Raw genomic sequence first — 21,759 nt, 5'->3', positions numbered from 1 at the left:
AGGTAATTTTTTTTTTTTTTTTTTTTGAGATGGAGTCTCACTCTGTCGCCCAGGCTGGAGTGCAGTGGCGTGCTCTCAGCTCACTGCAGCCTGCGCCTCCTGGGTTCAAGCCATTCTCCTGTGTCACCTTCCCGAGTAGCTGGGGTTACAAATGTGCACCACCTTGCCCGGCTAATTTTTTTTTGTTTTTAGTAGACACAGGGTTTCACCATTTTGACCAGGCTGTTCTTGAATTCCTGACCTCAGGTGATCCACCTGCCTTGGCCTCCCAAAGTGCTGGGATTACAGGCGTGAGCCACTGCGCCTGGCCAAGGAGGTAATTTGAAAAGAGCCTTAAAGCCTGGGCACAATGGCTTGTGCCTGTGATCCCAGCACTTTGGGAGGACAAGTTGGGCAAATCACCTGAGGTCAGGAGTTCAAGGTCAGCCTGTCCAACATGGTGAAACCCTGTCTCTACTAAAAATACAAAAGCATTAGCCGGGCAAGGTGGTGCACACCTGTAATCCCAGCTGCTTGTGAGGCTGAGGTCGGAAGATGGCTTGAGCCCGGGACGCGGAGGTTGCAGTGAGCTGAGATCACATGCCACTGCACTCCATACTGGGTGACAGAGTAAGACCCTGTCTCAAAAACAAACAAACAAACAAAAAACCAGCCTTAGAAAGTGGCTGGCTCTGATGTGGTGGGAACAAAAGGTAAACGAAGGCTGCAACAAGCAGCCCACAGAGTGGGACATACCTCTGTGTGCTACTGGGAACCAGGAGAGAGAGGGTAAACTCGGGACCGTGCTTGCGTGTGCCTCTTTTCATGTTTTCCGATGGCAAACTGCAAACAAGCTTAACCCGATGCTCACACAGGCATGATTGTCTTGGTGTGTTGTTTCTGATGTCGAACCTTAAATGTTACCTGTTTAGGAAGTGCAGTCTGAAACAACAGTGGTAAGTTGACTTCTTGCCTCTAGAGGTGCTGCTGAAATAAACTAGGAAAGTGGGAATGTTGGAGAACGTGTCATTCTGAGATTTGGTGTATAACAGCAGCAGGCGAGCCCTGAGTGGGTCCTGCACTGCCTGTGAAGCGGGGGAAACTTAACTTGCTTTTGAGGCTGTTCTGAATTGAGATTGTTGTCAGCTGGCAGTGCTGGGCACAGGGACATGGGACTGACAGCTGAGGTTGTCATCTTGGCTACAGCTTCTGTACTGTACCTGTGTCCTAGAAGAACCCACAGCTCCTAGAGAAGGATCTAGGCCCTGCCACCATCTTGGCCATGTCTGGTAGACATGTTCGGGTTCGGGCTCAAGCTCAGTGTTCTCGTGAGCCCGGGGGCATTGTTACCCTTTGGCATCTGTCACCTTCTGACCATGTGGGCGCGGTCTGTGAGATATAGGACTTTGTGATGGAGTGGTGGTCTTCTTGTGAGATTGGAGTATGAACTGCAGCAAGATGGCCCACCTCATTCTTGGCCATTTGTTTGCAACTTTGGGGCTGGGGCACAGTGTGCCGTGCAAGGGCCACAGGCTGGGAAGCCAGCAGATGGGAAGCAGCTAGGCTGTGGAACCCTGTCCAGGGCCTCACTTTGCCCAAGCCACCTGGAGGAGTTTTGGAAGACCTTACCCCAGGTCCTGTCACTCCTGTTCCTTTGTGAAGGGGGGAAGGGAGCAGTGTGGAAGAGGGGCTGGATCTGCTCTTGCCTCTTCCACTTCAACCCTGCATCCTGCCCAACATCCCAGGAACATCCCCACCCTGTGCCAGCATGTTCCTGAAGGAATGTAACCTGCTCCAGGTAGAGCAACAGTAGCATTGACACATGCCTGTCTGAGTTAGAGCTGGGTGTGGCGGCGTGCAACCGAGTTCTCTGCATCTCTCCATGCAAGGAGGTGGCCCACGCGTGCGCTTGATGGCTGAGGCTGTGGTCAGCAGTTGTGGGCAGTATGGCTTCAGTGCCAGTCCTAGGAAATTATTTATGAATGTCCGTGCCAGATCCTCTCTCTTGCCTGACTGGCCTTCAGAGTCAGACTCGCCTGACTCTCCCATACCTGTGCAGAGGCAAGGGAAACGTAAGGAGGGCAGGATAACAGCTCTGACACCACATGGGGTTGCTCTCTAGGACCCTTGGCAGGGCACAGCAGATTGAGCTGCTTTCTCCCTCCCTTTTGTGATGGGGTCATTCACTGTAGCCAAGAGCTAAAAACAGTTGAAGCATGGCTGGGCACAGTGGCTTGCCTGTAATCTTAGCACTTGGGGAAGCTGAGGCGGGAGGATCCCTTGAGCCCAGGAGGTCGAAGCTGCAGTGAGCCGCGATGGTGCCACTGCACTCCAATCTGGGCAAGACCCTGTCTCAAGAAAAACAAAAAGAAAACAGTTGAGGCAGTACCAGTTGCCAGGAAAGTATTTGAACTCTCTTGAAGTAAAGTTTAACACCTGGGAATTGATTCCTAAGGAAAAAATGAGAGAAGGAAGCATGTTTGAAGATGTTCATTCCAATACTGGTTGCAGTAGGAGAACCTAGAAAGAAATGAACTGCCCAGCAATCAGAGAAGGTTAAGGGAATTATGATACATTAATAGAACATTTAGCTGTTAGACATGAGCTTGAAGATTATGTAGCAACAAGAAGTGTTAAATGAAAAAAGAATGCAGTATCTGTGATGCAGTTACATAATTGTTACTGGCACTGGACTAGGATGGGAAAGTCACCCAGGAAAGCATTGCTGTTGGGGGAGTGAAGGGTGTGAGTTGGCTCTGCACTTGGTTCTGTGCAGAGCTTGGCCTCTGGGGTCAGACCTGAGCACTGGTCTCCATTCTTGGGTCTGCTGGACACTCTGAGCCTGAAGCCACCACAGGATGTCATCCCTTCCTGAGTCTCCAGGTGTCCATTTGTGCAATGACAATGCTCATCTCACCTCCTGAGGCTGCTGGGGTTCACGAGGGCACACATCTGACAACAGCCATGGCTCAGTAGATGCTGTCAGAGGAGAGGAAGACCACAGGGGCAGGGCGAGACCTCCAATATCGAGGGCGAGGAGCACGGGCACCATCAAGTCACCAGGTCCCTTCTTGCTTCCTTCAGTGTGCTCGGTCAGCACAGCATTAAGCCCAACGTGGTGAGACTGTCTAGACAGTCACAGAGCTGGAAAGAGGTGCGCGCGTGTCACAAGTTGGGTTTGAGGAGGGCTGGGGTCCACCATCTCAGGGCTTTGAAACTGGGGTCCAACGCAGAGGTGCCTACCGGAGGTGACTCCTGGACTGCAGGCTTTCCTACACGGGGGTACTGCCACTGCTCCTGGAGTGTGAATTCGCAGTGAGGGAGGAAGGATCTGGGGTTGGGGCCTGAGGATCCCCAAGTGGAGAAAGTTGAGACTGTAGAGGGGCCATCGGCAGGAGCAGAGTTCAGGAGGAAAGAGCAGCCCTGGGTTCGAGGAACTGCTCTGAGAGGTGAGGCCGAGGCAGGCTGATGGGTCCCTGGCTTTGGTGACAGGTTCCCTGGGCAGAGCTGTTATGGTATGGTGACAGGTAGGGTTCAGAGCCAGCACTTTGTAATACTGCCGTAGGGTGTAGTAAAAACATGCATTCCTGCTCTTAATTGCAGTGTTGGATTTTCTGTGACTGTGGTTGACTGTCAGCACTTGTGTGGTGAAGATGAAGGTGAGGGAAACCAGAATTTTTTTTTTAAGTTAAAAAAAAAAAAGTTTAAAATGTTGATGAGGTGCTGTTAGCAAATGAAGAAAGTTCTGGTTTTTTTCCCCCCTCTTCATCTTCACCATGGTGAAAAATGAACCTTCTCCATGTCCAGTGGTCTGCCACCTCTCCAGGCCACTTCAGTGCCTCTCCTAGAACCCAGCTCAGACCCCACCTTGCCTTAGGACATGTCGTGACAGGGAGCACTAGTCTCGCTGCAGGGTGTCCTCTGGCATTTAGCCCAGACCAAAATCATGGCCTCTCAGGTTGGTTTCGCTGCCCCTTCCTCACTTGTGAGATGTGTGTGGTTCAGGTCCACAGCAGCAAGTACTGGTGAGATCTGCTCCACCCCACTTGGGGCTTGACTGGGGCCACTGCTGTGTGGCTGGGCTTTCCCCAGAGCCACCAGGGGCTGCCTAGCCCTTAGTGGAAAAGGAAGGAAGTGGTTGATTTGGCTCTCGGTGGCAAGTGGCCTCAGGAGCCCTGGTGGCCCTTGAGTGTGCCTTCACTGTAGCCAGCAGATAACACAGGCTTCTACCAGCAAGCTTCCACTCTCCCTGCCTTGCCACGCTGTGCCACCACTGTATGGATAATTCCATCACTGAGTTACCACAGTGGATTGTTATGTTTAATTTCCACATTGCTTTAATTCGTGGCTTTGCAAAAATCTCACGTGGCTTCCCTTCTCTTTCCTTATATAACCATTTGGAATAGCTTTAGGGTTGCCAAGAAGGTAAACTGGAGAAAATTTTTGTGGTCATATTAACTTCCAGGACCTCTGCATTGAAAACGAAGGCTCTCTCAAAACGTGTTGAGCCCTGCTGAGCAAACAAGTTTGCCTGAGAGAGTAGCAGAGCCAGTGCCACCACTGACCACAGCTTTGGAGGGACAGGAGAGGTGACCTTCTGTCTAGCAGCATCTCTAGGACCCACTCAGAGATGGCACCCTTGGCCTGGACTTTGGAGCTTTGTGAGGACCACCCAGAGTCATTGTGTTCTCATGATCCTCTGGGATGGCCAGTGCAGGTGACAGCTGACAATGGGACAAAGCGTATTTGCTCTCTAGGTGTTGACTTGCCACAGAGGGAGACCCCTGAGATGTTTGTGATATTGGAGTAAACATGGTGGCCAGCAGTTGTGAATGAGGGACTTCATCCTCCCATCATTTGCATTTATCAAGTACCTGCTACTTGCCAGGCACTGTTCTAGGCACTTAGGAGGCAACAGTGAACAAAACCAAGGTCCCTGCACCTGAGGAGCAGACCTGTAGGTGGAGGCTGGACCACAGGTGAGAAAGCGGGTGTGTTGCAGATAGTGAGGGCTAAAGAAAGTCTGAGCAGATGTGTGGGCAGGTGGGGGGAGGAGCTCTGTGAGCCAGATGACCAGGGGAGGAGCTCTCTTGTCCCTCCCCACCTCTCCCTTGCTGGAAAGGGCTTGCTTTCCAGACCTGGTGAATGGTGAGGTGGTGATTTAGCCCTGCCCTCTGCACAGTCTGGGACAGAGGGTGTCAATGAACTTCGGATAGGCACCTCGGCATCAGGTTGTTGGGTCTGTGAGATGTCATTGAGGGCTGTAGGAGGATTTGTTCTTTTCTCCTTGCAGGCATGGGCTGGTGGCCCTCCTGGGGGCCAGGTGCTGGTGTTTGGATTGGTGGGCGTCAGTTGCCTGCATGGTCCACCTACAGAATTCGGCCAGTCCTGTGGGAGGTTCGGCTGTGTGTTGGGGGGAGGGGTGGTGTGCAACTTGTTATTTTTGTTGACTGGTGTTTTTAAAACAGAGGGTTGAGCGATGCCACCTTTGGAAAAGTTGCATTCCAGGGCAGTGGTTTGTAAGGCAGTTGATTGGAACCAAGACAGCCATCATCTGCCCTTAGAAAATGTCCGCAGTGCAATAACTGGTCATCGGTCCAGCCCGCAGAAGCTACTCAAGTCCTTGTTGGAGCTGAAGTAGAATTATCTTAGAAACACCGGCTTTGGGGTTTAGAAGAAGGGAGGTGTCGTTTTGGCCAGGAACTCTGGGAGCCAAGTGGATGAAGGCGGGGACACTGGTTATGGAGCTAGTGACAGGCTCCACATGTCATGCCTAGGCGAGCAGGTGAGACCTGCTGCTGCTGAACTTCTATTTGGAAGGGACATGTGTGGCCTGATTTGCTAACATCCTCTGGGAGCTCCCCAGCCTCTGCCAGGTACCATTGTCTCTGACAATGGGCATTGCTGGTTGGTGGCGGTACGTCCCCCACCAGCCTGGATATTTCCTGTCCTTTCATCCTGTTGTGATTTGTCTGGACCCTGTCACACCATTGTTAGGAGGGGCCTTCTCTGAGATTGGCATAGGACAGGACAGGGCCCCACAGCTGTGTCTGGTGGGCTCTGTGGGGTCGTGGTGTGGACTCTGCAGTCCCCTCCTGCAGACGGAACTTGGGCACATCACACCGCCTTGGGGTATACAGTTGTCAGAGGGACTGGATGACGTCACACCTGGTTGGGGCTCTGTAAAGCAAGGTGCAGGTGGTGCCAGGAGTGTTACCAGGGAACTTCTGATTGGCTGGCCACAGAAGTAGGGGTCAGGGCTGCAGCTGGGCACAAGCTTGGCAGCTGGTGCCAAGCAGAGCCTTGGTACCTCTGCCCATCATCCCTGTGGGACTGGGCCCCCTTGAGGGCTTGTTGGGATGCAGCTTCTGATGCAGGAGGTCGGGGGGAGGTGGGGATTGTGCGTTTCGAAGCAGCTCCCCGGTGATGCCGGTGCTATTGACCCCTAGGCCACACTTGAATAGGAAGGATCTAGATCAGCTGTCTACGGGGAAAAGTCAGGATTTCAGACAGATTCCTCACTGTAGGAGCTTAATTCCCGTAGGAGAAAACCATGCTGAGTTAGGAGGGAAAAGAATCCGTCAGACGCAGCGTGGCTGCTTTCAGGTCAGGAGGATGGATCCAGCATCATGCTTGCACCGTGTTTTCGGGAGAGCAGACTGTTGTTTGCCCAAGACTTTGCAGATGTCTGCAGCCGCTGGCCTTTTCTCGAGTGTAGGAATTGGTTCCTTCACCTGAGTCTCCAGTATGACCAAACCCTACAGGTAGGCATACAAGGGTGTTTGTGTGTAAATTCAGCCTTAGGAAGTGGCTTGGTGGCTGTTTGGCATTTTATTTCACAGCTCATAGGACACTGTGACCCAGCTTCAGCTACAGCTTTTTTCCAAAGCTACAATTAGGATGCCTAATCCATGCAGTGCACAAGTGTTTGTGGGGGCATGCAGAGTGTCCCAGAAGGAAAAAGCAGGTGCCTACTGATGCCTGCAGGAGTCTGGTCTGAGATGGGGAGTACCTTGTGTGCATTCTCAAGTGTATCTTTCAGTCCTTACAGTGCCTCTGAGATCCTAGGCATGATAGTCATTCTCCTTCTACTGAGGAGAGAGGGAGCCTCCCCAAAGGGCCCACCCTCCATCCCCAGGGAGGACAAATCCAGGTGGCGTCTGGTTCCCCTCTCTCTAACAAAGAAGCAGTCCTTCTCTCTGCCTGCCATCCCTCCTGCTTTTTTAGAACCTGTTGCATCTGTCTGCCTCCATGGGTTTTGTTTGTTTGGTTTTTTTTTTAATAGCTTTATTTATTTATTTATTTATTTACTTTTTTATTTTGAGAAAGTCTCGCTCTGTGGCCCAGGCTGGAGTGCAGTGGTGCAATCTCAGCTCACTGCAACCTCCACCTCCCGGGTTCAAGTGATTCTCATGCCTCAGCCTCCCAAGTAGCTGGGATTACAGGCACCCGCCACCACGCCTGGCTAATTTTTTTGTATTTTTAGTAGAGACAGGGTTTCACCATGTTGCCCAAGCTGGTCTCAAATTCCTGGCCTCAGGTGATCCACCCGCCTCTGCCTCCCAAAGTGCTGGGATTACAGGCATGAGCTGCTGTGCCTGACGTTAATAGCTTTATTGAGGTATAATTGACATACAATAAACTGCGTATATCAGAAGTATACAATTTGATAAATTTCAACTTGTAAGTACATCAGTAACACCACCACCACAATGAGGGTAGCAAAGAAAGGAAGTCGAATTAAAGCAGGGGAGGCAGATAACATTTGAAAATCTGTGTAATTAACCATGTTACAAGGCCAGAAAAGAAAAGCCTTGGCCGGGCGTGGTGGCTCAAGCCTGTAATCCCAGCACTTTGGGAGGCCGAGGCGGGTGGATCACAAGGTCAGGAGATCGAGACCATCCTGGCTAACACGGTGAAACCCCGTCTCTACTAAAAAATACAAAAAACTAGCCGGGCGAGGTGGCGGGCGCCTGTAGTCCCAGCTACTCGGGAGGCTGAGGCAGGAGAATGGCACGAACCCGGGAGGGGGAGCTTGCAGTGAGCTGAGATCTGGCCAGTGCACTCCAGCTTCGGTGACAGAGCGAGACTCCGTCTCAAAAAAAAAAAAAAAAAAAAGAAAAGCCTTATAATCATCCCAGTACATGCAGGAAAAGCATTTGACAAAATCGGACATCCATTCCTGATAAAACCTCTCAGCAAACTAGGAGTAGAAGAGGAATTTCTTCACTGTCCTTTTCCACTGTGTAGATATGCAGATTTGCCTCATCCTAAAGTCTCCTGTGTCACAGTGGAGCAGGGAGGCAGGTGTGTGCTGGCTGCATGGGGTAGCAGGTTAGGTTAGTAATTCATCTGTGGCCAGCTGGCACCCTGGCTTCTTGGATGGGAAAGTGGCTTAATACCTGTTGGGGGGGGGTATCTGTGGTCTCAGGGGAGACCATGGTATGGCAAGACCCCAGTGCCCTGCAGGGTGCTGGCACCATGCCCAGGCAGTGGGTGCTGCCTGTCTGCCTCTTTCCAGTAGCGAGACTCATCAACTGAGTACTCCTGCTGGGGAAGCTTCAGAGTGCCCTTGTCCTCCCCAGCCCCATCCAGGGCAGGAGAGTGCAGACACGCTTCTCAGTGAGCAGTGAAGCACAGTGCACATTGCATCACTGTGTGTTGTAGAGGTGGCCGGGGATCATGTTGAAGCTGTTTTCAGACCTTGTTCTGTGGGGCTCTCAGAGGGTCTGGGCTGTGGGGAGCGAGGGGCTGCTTTGCCAACACCTCCCCCTCCTCCACAACCCTGACAGCTTCGCCATCTGTTTCTGTAGGATGAGGTGGCCTCTAAGATCATGGAATTCACACACAGTAGGTTATTTTTAACAACCTTTACAAATATAGTCTAGAAAATATACATGTAGAAAAGTGTACAAGTCCCAAGTTTTACAGTTGAATGAACATTTATGAACACATTTGAGAACCCCAGTCCACCCAGGTCAAGGAACAGAGCCTTTCCCCTGAAGCCATCCTCAACGTCCTCTCCTAGTCACTTTCTGCCTGCCACTACCCTGACTGCTCTCACCATCCAGAAGTCTTGCCTGCTTTTGACCTTTTAATCCAGGACAAAAAAAAAAAAAAGTTTTTTCTTTGTGTTTGGCTCTTTGACTCGACATTGTTTTGAGATTTGTCTTTGAGGTTATGTGTAGCAGCAGTTTGTTCATCCGACATTGAACGGACAGACCATGATTTATTTATTTGGCGTTCTGTTGGTGGCCGCGTGGGCTGTTTTCAGTTGGGGCTGTTCTGAATGCAGCTGCTCTGAGTGCATTTCTGTTGATGCTGCCTGGAGTGGAATTGCTGGATCATAGCGTGAGTGTCCATCCTTAAATGGTGGTTAACATGGGATCCACAGAGTCACCAGCCTGTTCCATGGATTTCAGTGTCCTTGGTTCTCTCCATCATGGCCCTTGTTGCAGGAGTACCCACTGAGAAGGCCCCAGTGTCCACTCTTGTCCCTCCAGCTCCACATAGAGCCCAGGAGCTGTGGAGGAAGGGGTGGCCCTGGACCTCAGCCAAGTGTACTCCTCCCCGGGGGTTTCCTGGCAGCCTGGGTGAGGGCCTCAGTGGCATTTTATCTGTTGCCTCTGTTCTTGACCTTGGCTGTCTCTGTCTGTTCCTCTGGGTCAGTACGCAGGGATCCTAACGCCCCCTCCCAGCATCCAGCGGGCCTGGAGTTTGGTGGAGCACCTGTGTGCAGTCGGTGTTCAGAGAGTATTTGATGACTTGTCTCAGGGAATTCTAGAATGTCATTAGTTCTCAGGATCTTACAGCAGCCCAATGGGACAGACAGGCAAGGGGCTGCTCTCCTTCGGCTTCCTCTCTCAATGGGCCTCTGAGGCTGCCTCCAGGTGCCGTGCTGGGCACTGCCCTGCCTGAACAGATCTTACAGACCACAGAGCAACCCAGCAGAAAGTGCAGTGTGCCAGCCCTCGTGGCCTGGCCCCTTGGGGTGTGGTCTCCAGCACACCATTCATGATCTACAGATACCATCTTGTGGTTTTCTCATGCTCTCCGAGGAGGAACTGGGCTCCACTCAGTGATGGGTCTTGCATCAGCGCTGGATGCCAGGTGCAGTCCTCTGCTACAGCTAAGCATGGTTCCACCGTCAGGTCCTTGTCTGCCCAGCCTCAGCTAGGTTCTTCCAGGCGGCGGCACAGGGTGTGCTGTTGTGTGCATCTCTGTGCTTGGCAGTCTCTTGAAGGTTGTTCCCTGTTGATTCCTGAAAAGCTGGCTCATTCTTATTTGGGCTCTGTCTTTGGCAGAACATATATGGGCCGAGCACTGTGTGTGTGTTTCCCCCGAGGATGTTGGGTCATTTCCAGTCTTCTGCAGCTGGCATTCTTATCGGCTGCTCCTGGAAGAGAGAGGCTGGGAGGGAGAAGCCCCCACCCAGCGTGCTATCACCAGGGCTCTGCTTGGCTTCCCACTGTTCCACTTCTATCCGCGTAGCAACGAATCAATTTACAGATGAGCTTTGAGAGCTTTTGTGCCTTCACAAAGGGCCAAGTGGCAGTAAGAATTGTAAGTTCTGCAGACCTGAAGCAGAGGTCAGGAGAGTCTAGGTTGGTAGTTTGGTTGGGAAGAGCTGCTAAAACAGAAAGTGGGAGGGAAGGATGCTGTGGGGGCAGTGGCTGTGGAGAGCAGCACTGCCTGCCTCCTGGCTTCATCTGCAGGTTTCTCTCGCTGCAGAGGTCAGGCATGCCTACTGATGGAGCTCCCACTTCTGCCCCAAGTCCTGGGCTTCCTCTTTCTGAGTTGCTCTTGGGATTCAGTCAGGGCTCCACGTGCTGCCTGTGCTCAGGTAGCATTTCCCGTTCCCTGGGCCAAGTTGTAGCGTGCAGTTGCATACTCGAGCAAGCATTACAGGAGCTTTGGCTGCAGGACAGGGAGGGCCACATGGACATGACAGACCACTCAGGTGGCCGGCTGCTCCCAGGAGTAGCAGGAGGGCCCCAGCAGGAAGTGTTTTTCAAGTGGTGAACTTGGTGGCTGTGGCTGAGACATGCACCCTCCCATCATTGCTCCTCCCAGTGTCATTCTTCCTCCCAGTGCCATTCTTCTTCTGAGAAGCTGTGAACTTGAGGCTTTGCCCCTGGGGTTTGAGGCTCCCATGAGGTCCTCTCAGAGGAAGGTGCCTTCACCAGGCAGAGCCTGGTGGACCTGCACCAGCCCCAAGAGACTGAGTGGAGAGTGCAGGGTGACGACTGCCCGAGGGTGAGCACAGCAGCACCCCTCGGGGGATACGGGTGCCGCCTCTTGCACTGACTTGCACTAGAGGCAGTTTGGCTCCCAGCTGCCTGGGAACACGTGCAGAGTTTGTCAGAAGCAGGAAGACTTGGTGTGGCGGGAACCAAATCACAGACACACACTCTCCCAGCAAAGCCCTGTTTGATTCACCCGTGTGTCCTCAGCAGACACGACTGTGTGTTGGGGGTTGGGGGGTGGGCGAGGTGACTCAGCCGCGGACGGCATTAGAATGCTTAGCACATTGAAGGCAGACTGTCTGCTTCTGGGTGCCATCTGTGGTGTGTTTGGGTTTGGAAGGACAGCTTGCTTGCTGATGAACACTTCCACAGTCTTTTGAGCTAAGTAGTTTTTGTAAATTACTGTCTAGACCATTCTGCATTAAAAAAAAAAAAAAAAAAAACCGACAACTTCCCCATTGTTGGTTTTAAAAGTGAACCATTTTTTACAGGTGCTTTGCCACTGAGGCCTCAGCAGGGGCTGTTTTGAGCCCGAGAAGCAGGTTATGTGGGCTATGGGGCACGAGTGCGGGCCCACAGGCTGCCAGGGCAGTGCTGCCCACTGTCCAGGGTGGTCAGGAAGGCTGGCCAGACACTGAGGTGGGGGAGTACAGAACTGCTGCAGTCCGTGCTCCATGTGCACTGTTCCCAGGGCCAGCCCGGTGGGGAGCGGGCTCCAGTGCTATCTGAAGTCCTGCTATGGTGGCCCTTGCGTGCGTGGGTCACCCTGGCTCTGCCTCTCAGTTTTCCTGGGGACAAGGCAGATACAACATGGACGCTGTGGAGGTGGCCCTATGTGGGTTCAAGGAACTGTTTGTAACGTGTGCATTTCACTGCAGGGGCACGCCAGGAGAGTCTTTGCAGAGTGCCGACATCACCACAGGCTGGTGGCAGGCACCTGGTACCCTTCACCCCACCCACTCAAAGCACCAGATGGGCCCTGTGTGTTTCGTAGCCATGTCAGGCTATGGAAGGCCAGGCCTCACCGTCTTCTAGCTGTGTGGTCTACCTGGGACCTCCATTACCTTCCTGGCCCTCAGTTGCCTTATCTGTAGAGCATGCTCATGAGGATGAAGTGAAAGAACTTGGCCCAAGGGCAACCCACCAGTGATGGTCCTGTGCAAGTTGTGCACCCAGGCTCGGACCCTTGGTTCTATTGGTTTGTCAGACCTTGTTCAGCACAGGGTTTCCCCTTTACCACAGCTGCACTCCCAAGAGGCTGGGGATCTCAGGCGGGGTGGGAACAGTTCAGATGTGGAGAAAATGGAGAGGCAAGGCAAGGGGCTGCTGGGACTCAAAACTCAGTCTCAGTTCCTTGTTTCAGACCAGGGCTGGAAATCCCCAGCAGTAGTTACTCAAGGCCTGGGGGTTTTACCTACGCACCCCTGTAATAAAGCAAGGAAGAGGCTGGTCAGTAGTGGGTCCACTCCACTGAGCAGGCCCCAGCTTTGCACTCAGACCCAGTGATCCTCTTCACAGAAGAAAAACTCAGACGCATGCCGCAGCCCAATTCAAATATTTGCCAACAGGAGTTTGGTTTGAAAGGTGATTCCACGCGCCCTGTCGTAGGTAGGTTTTCAGAAGAGTCTAGTCTTCTGGACTCTGGAGAGGTCAGAGGTGTCACTGGGTTTCACAGGGCCACAGAGGAGTGCTGCCGGCTGGCCTTTGGGGGAAACCATGGAAAGAAAGTTGTGAGTGGCCATCTCCTATGTATGACTCAGCTGTGCCCAGAGCCATAGGATGTGGATCACAGATGGGAGGGAGGCAGTGCTGACTGGGGCTGGGCAGGGCATGGAGTGACGGCTGTCCCTTCCCTGGGTTACTGTTGGCTCATTGCTATGTTTCTCCCCTTCTGGGAGAGAGTGACCTAGCCCCCGCCCCTTCTTGCCAACTCCTCCCTCCTGGTCTGGGCCACTTGAGGATCTGTCTTCTCTGTGGTGGTGGCTGTCCTGGGCTCCTTCCTGGTGCAGGTCAGGCCTCTCCCTGCAGCAAGGAACTGTCGACCTAGTGCGTACCCCTGGTTCGGGCTCTTTGTGGCTTCCTTTAGAAGAGAGGCATGAGGATACCTGAGAGTCGGATCGGGGTGGACAGCTGGCACGGGCACTCAGAGCTCCCCTCTCCAGTCCCAGGGGTGCCTGCTGTTTCCACACCAGGTCTGTTAAGCAGCAGCCCAGTACTAGGGTAGGGGAGCTTGGTGAGGGTCTCCTCAGGTCTCACCAGATAGATGGTGTTGTGCAGTTCGAATCGGTTAGGAGGCTTGAGACTTGAGACAGGCTCACATGGAGGGAGGTGGCATCCTACCCAGCCCTTGGCCCTTTGTGCCTCACTCAGGGGCCAGACAGTGGACAGCGAAGCCACTATGAGGAGGTGGAAACAGCTATTTCCTCACTTCCCCTTTAGATGGCTGCCAGTCCTTCTAGATGGGTGAACTCTCCCAAACAAATGCTAGGAAATAGATGTATTTTCTCATCTTTATTTGTGACAAATTTCAAGCATAAAAGTAGATAAAGGTAACCATCCTGCTTCAGTAGATAGCTGCTTACAGCCATGTGACTTTGTTTTACCTGTCCCCCCTCCTGTCACTCACCCTACGGGATGATTCTGTAGCAAATTCCAGATTGTATTATTTCTTCAGGAACATGTCACTGAAAGACGAGGCTGCATGGTGGGTCTTTAATAGCTCACATGGAGCGTGGTGTGCTGCGAAGTCGCACACAGGGTTCCCCACTGCTCCCAGGGTGTGGGAGAATGAGGTGTCTCACGCAGCTCCAGGCGTCTGACCCAGGCTGCTTCTGAGGGGTGCCGGCCCCTCCCTCAGGCTGTCTCTGTGCGTGTCCAGCCCCGCCTCCTTCCTCACATTTCCTGTGAGCTGAACAGCACATGTCACCAGTTAGGCTGGCTGGAATTGTGGCTTAGCACAGGCTGTGGGGCTCTCCAGGGACAAAGGTGCCAGCCTTTCTGGAAGCCTTTCTTTTTTTTTTGTTTTGGGTTTTTGGGTGTTTTGTTTCGTTTTTTCGTTTGTTTGTTTTTTGAGACGGAGTCTTGCTCTATCGCCCAGGCTGGAGTGCAGTGGCGCGATCTTGGTTCACTGCAACCTCCGCCTCCCGGGTTTGGGCGATTTTCCTGCCTCAGCCTCCTGAGTAGCTGGGACTACAGGTACACATCACCACGCCCGTGGAAGCCTTTCTAAGTTCTCATATAGAAGGATGACCACAAAAGAGCCCTGGGACAGCCAGACCTCCTGTGGTCTTGGGTGAGAAGTTGTCCCCTCCATGCCCCCATGCGTGTGTTCCTGGGGCATCCCTGAGGTGTGGGGCACCTGTGTGCTGAGGGCTGTGCTGGTGGTCCCTGGTTCACCCTCTGCCTGGATGCAAACCGTTCTTCCTCGGTATCTATGCTAGCTGTGATGCCTGTGGCCTGAGATCAGGCCTCCCCACTTGGTTTCTCTGAGATTCCAGAAGGACGAGTTAATATTCACATTCCTATTGGCCTATGTGTACCTGATCATGCCTCATGGATTTCCATTCTAAGACCTGAAAATGTTCGGTGTGACAGTGGAGTCAGTTCCATCAACATTCATGTCCCCAGTGGCTGGGCTGGACCTACATGTATACCTGTGCCACACCTGGTCCCACCTGCTAACTTCCTGCCCTGCCTGCCTTTGGAGCAGGCACCTCAGGGAGGTCCCACCTGCTTCCAGAGTGCTCCCTGCTGCATTTACCCCTGCCCTTCTCCTAGTAGCTGCATGGAGGTTCTGCTGTCAACACTCCCCACCCCCACTCAACACCCTCGCCCTTCACAGGCACTTCCCGCAGCAATGAAGAGGCCAAACTGAAGCAAGTGAAGTGGGCAGGGGCAGCCATGTTGGTAGAAAGGGGAGGCAATGCCTGTCTTCGCTGGTGGTTAAGGAAGGTCAGACCCATCTACATCTATTGAGGGGTCCCTAGTGGAGAAGTGAGAGGCTGCACTTCCTGATGGGATTCCTGCCGCTTTGGGAAAGCCACTTGGCAGGTGTTTTGAGAGGTTTTTTTCGACTGGGAACAAATCCCAAGGGAGAATCCAAAGGATGAGGGGGCCTCAGATGTGCCAGGCTATTCCTGACAGCAAGAGGCTGCAATTGGCCATCGGGCCACATGGCCCTGGCAAGCCCAAAAGAGCTGCCCTAAAGCCATCCTTTGAGGCTGTCTTCTGGAGTGGCTCCCCATGTGGAGTCAAAACTGTGTCTGTGCTGAGATTAGGATCTAGTGTACTTCCCCAGATAGACGGACAGGTGCCAAGGGCATCCCAGAAACAGGGCAAGGGCAGGTGGTCTGTGGGGGCAGTGGCGAAGGGGGATAGAAGACAGCTTGTGAAGGAGCCGCCTGGGGTCTTTTTGGTCTGTTTTTCCTCCCGATGTCCTTACCTCTGGCCCCTCCCCTGCCGTAAGGCTTTGGTGCTATCTGGGCAGCTCCCTGCCCAGCTCCCTGCCCATTCTCCTCCAGCTCTTTTCTGCTTTTCAGCATGGAGGTCAGTCTCCAGCCCAGATGGACACAGCTCGTTCTGCCACATCCTTTTTTGACCTCCCTGGGAGGCCACCTTAGGTGCGTGCTGCCCTCACCCTGTGGCCTGCCTCCCTGCCCTGAGGGTTCATGCTGGACTTCTCAGGCCTGGAGTCAGAGCGGGAGCCTCCCCTCAGCGACATACAAGTCCTGGCGCCTCTGCCACCCACAGGGCCACCTCCGTGAGAGTGGGAGACCTGCCACTCCTGGGTGAGGGGTGAGTTGCTTGTTAAGGCAGGGTCCCCAGGGCCAGGGTCAGAAGCCAGCTCATGTTTTGCTCCTGTGGGACCAACACCAATTGGGTGCTAAGTGTTCCTTGGGACAGACCGTGGCCATCTATAAAGAGGATCTGTGGAGCATTCTGGCTCAATGTGCCTGGGCTCGGGGGTAAGAGGTCCGGGCCTGTCCCTTTGCAGGGATTCCTAGCTGCATTGCTCAGTGTCTGCCTCCTGGGCCTGGGAGGCCTGTGTCTGGAATGCTCAGGTGGCGCTCCCCACACAGTGCTCAGGCTGCTTGACATCAGGGCCCCAGAGGTTGCAGGGCAGGACAGTCTCACCTTGCCCCCATCCTTAGCTCTGCTGACATCACTGAGTGCCTTCTGCTGGCTCCAGGGAGTGGCCGCATTGGGCACTCACCCTCTCTCTGTGTCTTATACAACATACATTTATCATCTCAGGCTCTAGGGCTCAGAAGTCAGGTCCAGTCTCACTGGGCTGGGATCCAGGCAGCAGCGGGCTGCGCTCCTCTCTGGAGGATCCGTTTTCTGCCCCACCAGGTGTTGGCAGAGTTCATCTGTTTACGGCGTAGGATTGTAGGTTTCTAGCACCTTACAGGTACAGCAGACGGGCTCCTCTACTCCTCTGGTGAGCGGCTCACACTCTGGGGACAGAAGGGGACTGCCAAGGATGTAGCATTTCCCTTGGGGCTCCTAGAGGCTCAAGGCCTCTCTGCACACACTTAAGCGTGGTTCATGAGGCAGGGGAGGGGCCAGGGGTGAGGATACCCAGTCACAGGGCCCTCAGACCTTCGCCTGGTGTCCCCAGCTCCCACACAGCTTCCAGGAGACTCTTGGGGCTGGCTGTTGGTTCAGCAGTGATTTCTGGGGCACCAGCTCAGTGCCAGACCCTGGGGTTGCCCAGGTGTTCTGTCTCCTCCCTCCTTTCTGGCAGCAGGATGGTGTCTGCCCAAGGACAAGGACACTTTGTGCCACCAGGCTAGCTGGGCCTGGGCAGTGTTTTGCTCTGCAGAGACTGCTGCTTCAGGAGTATGTGGGGAACCAAGGCTCCAAATATACCAGGGTGAGGTCAGCAGGGTGGAGGTGAAGCCATGTGGCAAGCCCAGGGACTGAGTCGGTGCTGGAGTACCTAGGCCAGGGAGTGGTTGGCCTTGCTATCTGTCTGGGACTGGCCTCCTAACGGCGCAGTCCTCCCTAGCACTGATCCCTGCCCATTGCGTGAGGAGTGCGGACACGACTGCATCTCCTCTCACATCAGCCACCCACCCCCACCATGATGCAGCTCGAAGCAGGGTTTTCAGGGTCATTTGGAGCCCTGAATGAGAACATTGCAAGGCAAGGCCGTTGTTGCCAAGGAGCAAATGGGCCCATTGGCAGAGGGGCAGCTTTGTGGGAGCTCTGCGGGGACTGCTGTCGTGGCTCTGTGGTCACTCCGCAACTTTCCACCCAGAGGAGACAACACAGGGGAAGGAAGGGAGGGGCAGTGGCTTCCTTGCCCTGGAAGTGGGGCAGAAGAGTAGAAAAGCCAGAATCCACGAGGCCAGCAGAATTAACAGCCCTCAAGGACGTCCACATTCTAGTCCTGGAGCCCAGGCACGTGTTACTGTACATGACAGATGTGACTAAGGGAACAGCCTGGAGATGGGGGGATGATCCGAGATCATCTGAGCAGGCCCTGCCTTGTCAGGGAGTCCTTAGAGATGGCACCTATCCTGGCTGGGTCAGAGAGACGCTGGGCGAGAAGTCGGCCTGTAGCAGGCATAAGGGGGAGGGGCTGTGAGCTGGATGCAGTGCCCTCCAGAAGCTGGGAATGGCTTCAGATGACAACCAGCAAGAAAATGGGCCTCATTCCTGCAGTGTAAAGAGCTGAACTCTGGGCCAGACGCAGTGGCTCACACCTGTAATCCCAGCACTTTGGGAGGCCAAGGAGGGCGGATCACCTGAGGTCAGGAGTTCCAGACCAGCCTTCAACATGGTGAAACCCCCATCCCTACTAAAAAAACACAAAAATTAGCTGGGCGTGGTGGCGGGCGCCTGTAATCCCAGCTACTCGGGAGGCTGAGGCAGGAGAATTGCTTGAACCCAGGAGGTGGAGGTTGCAGTGAGCTGAGATCATGCCATTGCACTCCAGCCTGGGTGACAAGAGGAAAACTTTGTCTCAAAAAAATAGATAAATAAGAGCTGAACTCTGCCAACACCTGAAGGAGCAGGAAATGGATCCTCCAGAGAGGATCCTAGCCCAGTGAGACCGAGACCTGACTTCTGAGCTCTAGAGCCTGAGATGATAAATGTGTGCTGTATAAAATGCTGAGTTTACAATCGTGTTATGGAAACTCATGCCACGCAGTCTTGGCAAGGATGTGGCCTGGTGGGAATGGAATGGAGCAGCCTCCCTGGGGGCGAGGTGACCACCCTGCATGGATGTGAAGCCCCGGCTCCTCTGCGGCTGTCTGTGCACTACCCCAGAGTCAAGACTGTCACTGCCGTCAGTTGCAGCCTTGTTTTGTAATGGCGAACGGAAAGTGCCTAAGTGTCCCACAACATTCAAGTCGGGCCTTCCCCACTCTGGAAGGGATGGTGAGCCAAATGAGGGGCTCTGTTTGAGGCTGGACATTGCTGATGTTAAGTCAGAAAAGGGAAGAACCGCGGTCAGTTTGGTTTTGAAATATGTGACAAGTGTAGATGTATACGCCTGTACACACAAGGGATGTTTTTGGAAAAAATGCAAGGTAATGCTACAGTGGCTGGGTCAGAGATGCCCATTTCCTTGTGTGCCCTTTTATGCTGTTTTAATTTGTATCATGTGCCCGCTTAACTCCTTTATCATGTTGGGGTAGGGGTGGGGGGGAGTTGTGTAATCTACTCACTGTGGTTTCCTCAGGGCCCCTGGGTTCCCGCCTGCCAGCCAGCCCACCAGAAACCTGTAGCTGCTAGAGGTGGCAGTTGAGCAGTAGGAATTCTTATTGTAACAATTAAAGGAGTTAGTAATGTGTGGGAAGTGCTCAGAACAACGTGTGGCTCCTAGCAAGATCCTAAAAGGGAGGGATTACTTGGTCATGGGATGTGCTCATGTTTCACTCTGTCAGACAAAGTCCAGCAGTCCCCAAAGTTGGCTGTACCCCAAGAAGTACCTAGTATTGTCAGTGGGGTGCGTGTATCATGTATCCATTTGTGGGTTCAGTTTGAGTTTTCCTAATTATTGATAAAGCTGAAAAGCTGAACATTAGTGCTGACATTTCATTGCACAGTGCCTGTTCCTGTCTTGTAGCCACTGTGCGCTGGGCTCCTGGTCAGCTGTACTGCTGCACAGGCATTCTCTGTCTGTTCCAGATACAGCTCCTTGGGGCTTGTGGCCTATGCCTTCTCCCACTTTGTGACTTTCTGCTCTCTTTATGGTGTCTTTGGATTCAAATTGACTGGCTTATTATGTATTGAATTTTTTTTTTTTTTAACGGAGTCTCGCTCTGTCACCCAGGCTGGAGTGAGGTGGCGTGGTCTCAGCTCACTGCAACCTCTGCCTCCCGGGTTCAAGCGGTTCTTGTGCCTCAGCCTCCCGAGTAGCTGGGACTACAGGCGCATGCCAGCACACCCAGCTAATTTTTGTATTTTTAGTACAGATGGGGTTTCACTATGTAGGCCAGGCTGGTCTCAAACTCCTGATCTCGTGATCCGCCCTCATTGGCCTCCCAAAGTGCTGGGATTACAGGCGTGAGCCACCGCGCCCAGCCTATGTATTGATCTTTTAAGCTTTGTGGATTTTATTCGATGAATATTTCAGTGTCTCCTCTCCCACTCCCATCAGATGGCAGAGTAGAGGTCATTTTAAGTATCAGGAGCAGCTCTTGTTTCACAAGCATCCTGGGTTTCAGCAGTTGGGTGGATATGTACCATGTACACTGGAGGGTTTGGAGCAGACCGCACACCACACACTGGAGGAGGTCGGACAGTGGGTGAGGATGAGCACTAGGTGCCAGGTTGGCCCGGGGAGCAGGTAGGAGACTACATGGAGTGGGAGCTTCAGTGCTGCCAGCTTCTCTTGCTCTGGGGTTGGGGAGAGACTGGAGCAGACTGGGGTAGGGTGTCCCAGCCTCCCAGGGGAGAAGGGCAGGGACCTGACAAATGGCTTTTTCTTTATTTCCACAGATCCGGAACATGGTGGCGGTGCTGGAAGTCATCTCCAGCCTGGAGAAATACCCCATTACCAAAGAGGCACTTGAGGTGAGTATCCCAGACCCCAGCATTTGGGAGTGCAGAATGGGGGACAGGGGACGGCACCAACCCAGGTCCTTCCCCAGCTTCTAGGAGCGTGTGTGTTTGCTTCAGAGGACCAAGAGAGGCGGTGTGCCCTCACAGCTTGTGCCCCATGATCTTGCTCTCTCGTGGGCACTGCAGTGACCAAGTGGCATTAATCCCATCCTACATGCCCAGCACACTTCATGGGCACGTGGGGACATGGGGACATCCGGAGAGGTGTGCTTGGGGGAGGCTCCAGTGAGAGGCATTGTCCCCAACCCTCTACTTGAAGCAGACCCTCTGTGCTGCCGCCTTGGCCACCACACCCTCTCATCCAGAAAGCCTCCCTGGCGGTGTCCTTACAGTGGCCTTGACAGTCCACAGCCCCCTGGCACCAGGAGCCTGCGGGACAGCACTGCTGAGAAGCCACCTGGGACCCTGAAGGTCTGGGGACTAGGTTTCAGAATTTGTATTGTCACAAAGGACCGGAAATCCCCAGAAGTTTTGTGCCAGGGAAGCTGGCAGTTTAGGGCTCAGTGGGAACCGGGTCATTTCATTGTCAGGGACACTTCCCACCATTTCTGGCTCAGCTCATGGGGAAGTCCCTGTCCCGAAAGTATGTCATCATCTCTCTTTCTGGTTGTAGGAAACACGACTTGGGAAGCTCATCAACGACGTCCGCAAGAAAACCAAGAACGAGGAGCTCGCCAAGCGGGCCAAGAAGCTGCTGCGGAGCTGGCAGAAGCTCATCGAGCCAGCGCACCAGCATGAGGCAGCGCTGCGGGGGCTGGCGGGGGCCACTGGCTCTGCCAACGGGGGTGCACACAACTGCCGGCCGGAGGTGGGGGCGGCTGGCCCGCCCAGGAGTATCCATGACCTGAAGAGCCGCAATGACCTCCAGAGGCTGCCCGGGCAGCGGCTGGACAGGCTGGGCAGCCGCAAGCGCCGGGGTGACCAGCGTGACCTCGGCCACCCAGGGCCGCCACCTAAGGTCTCCAAAGCTAGCCACGACCCCCTGGTCCCCAACTCATCCCCCCTCCCCACCAATGGGATCAGTGGGAGTCCAGAGAGCTTCCCTGGCTCCCTGGATGGCAGTGGGCATGCAGGCCCAGAGGGCGGCCGCCTGGAGCGTGGCGAGAATGACAAGCACAGTGGCAAGATCCCCGTCAACGCTGTGCGGCCGCACACCAGCTCCCCGGGCCTGGGCAAGCCCCCTGGACCCTGCTTGCAGCCAAAGGCTTCGGTGCTGCAGCAGTTGGACAGGGTGGATGAGACTCCAGGGCCTCCCCACCCCAAGGGGCCCCCTCGCTGCTCTTTCAGTCCTCGGAACTCACGGCATGAGGGCTCCTTTGCCCGGCAGCAGAGCTTGTATGCACCCAAGGGCTCTGTGCCCAGCCCCTCACCACGGCCCCAGGCGCTCGATGCCACACAGGTGCCATCACCGCTTCCACTGGCACAGCCGTCCACACCCCCTGTACGGCGGCTTGAG

General features: G+C 54.0%; 1 protein-coding gene across 1 annotated transcript in view; it reads left to right on the top strand.

The window, feature by feature from the left end:
• Positions 1-21,759, top strand: part of MED26 (mediator complex subunit 26) — a 54,532-nt gene that overhangs the window by 30,688 nt on the left and 2,085 nt on the right. Inside the window, exons 2-3 of the mRNA XM_011925727.1 lie at positions 20,181-20,255; positions 20,917-21,702. Of these exons, the coding sequence (XP_011781117.1) occupies positions 20,181-20,255; positions 20,917-21,702 (861 nt within the window). The remainder of the gene's footprint in view (positions 1-20,180; positions 20,256-20,916; positions 21,703-21,759) is intronic.

Source organism: Colobus angolensis, unplaced genomic scaffold (assembly GCF_000951035.1).
Source record: "Colobus angolensis palliatus isolate OR3802 unplaced genomic scaffold, Cang.pa_1.0 Scaffold66, whole genome shotgun sequence".
NCBI classification, from domain to species: Eukaryota; Metazoa; Chordata; class Mammalia; order Primates; family Cercopithecidae; genus Colobus; species Colobus angolensis.
Note: the sequence above shows the minus strand (reverse complement) of the source record. Positions and strands in the feature narration are given on the sequence as shown.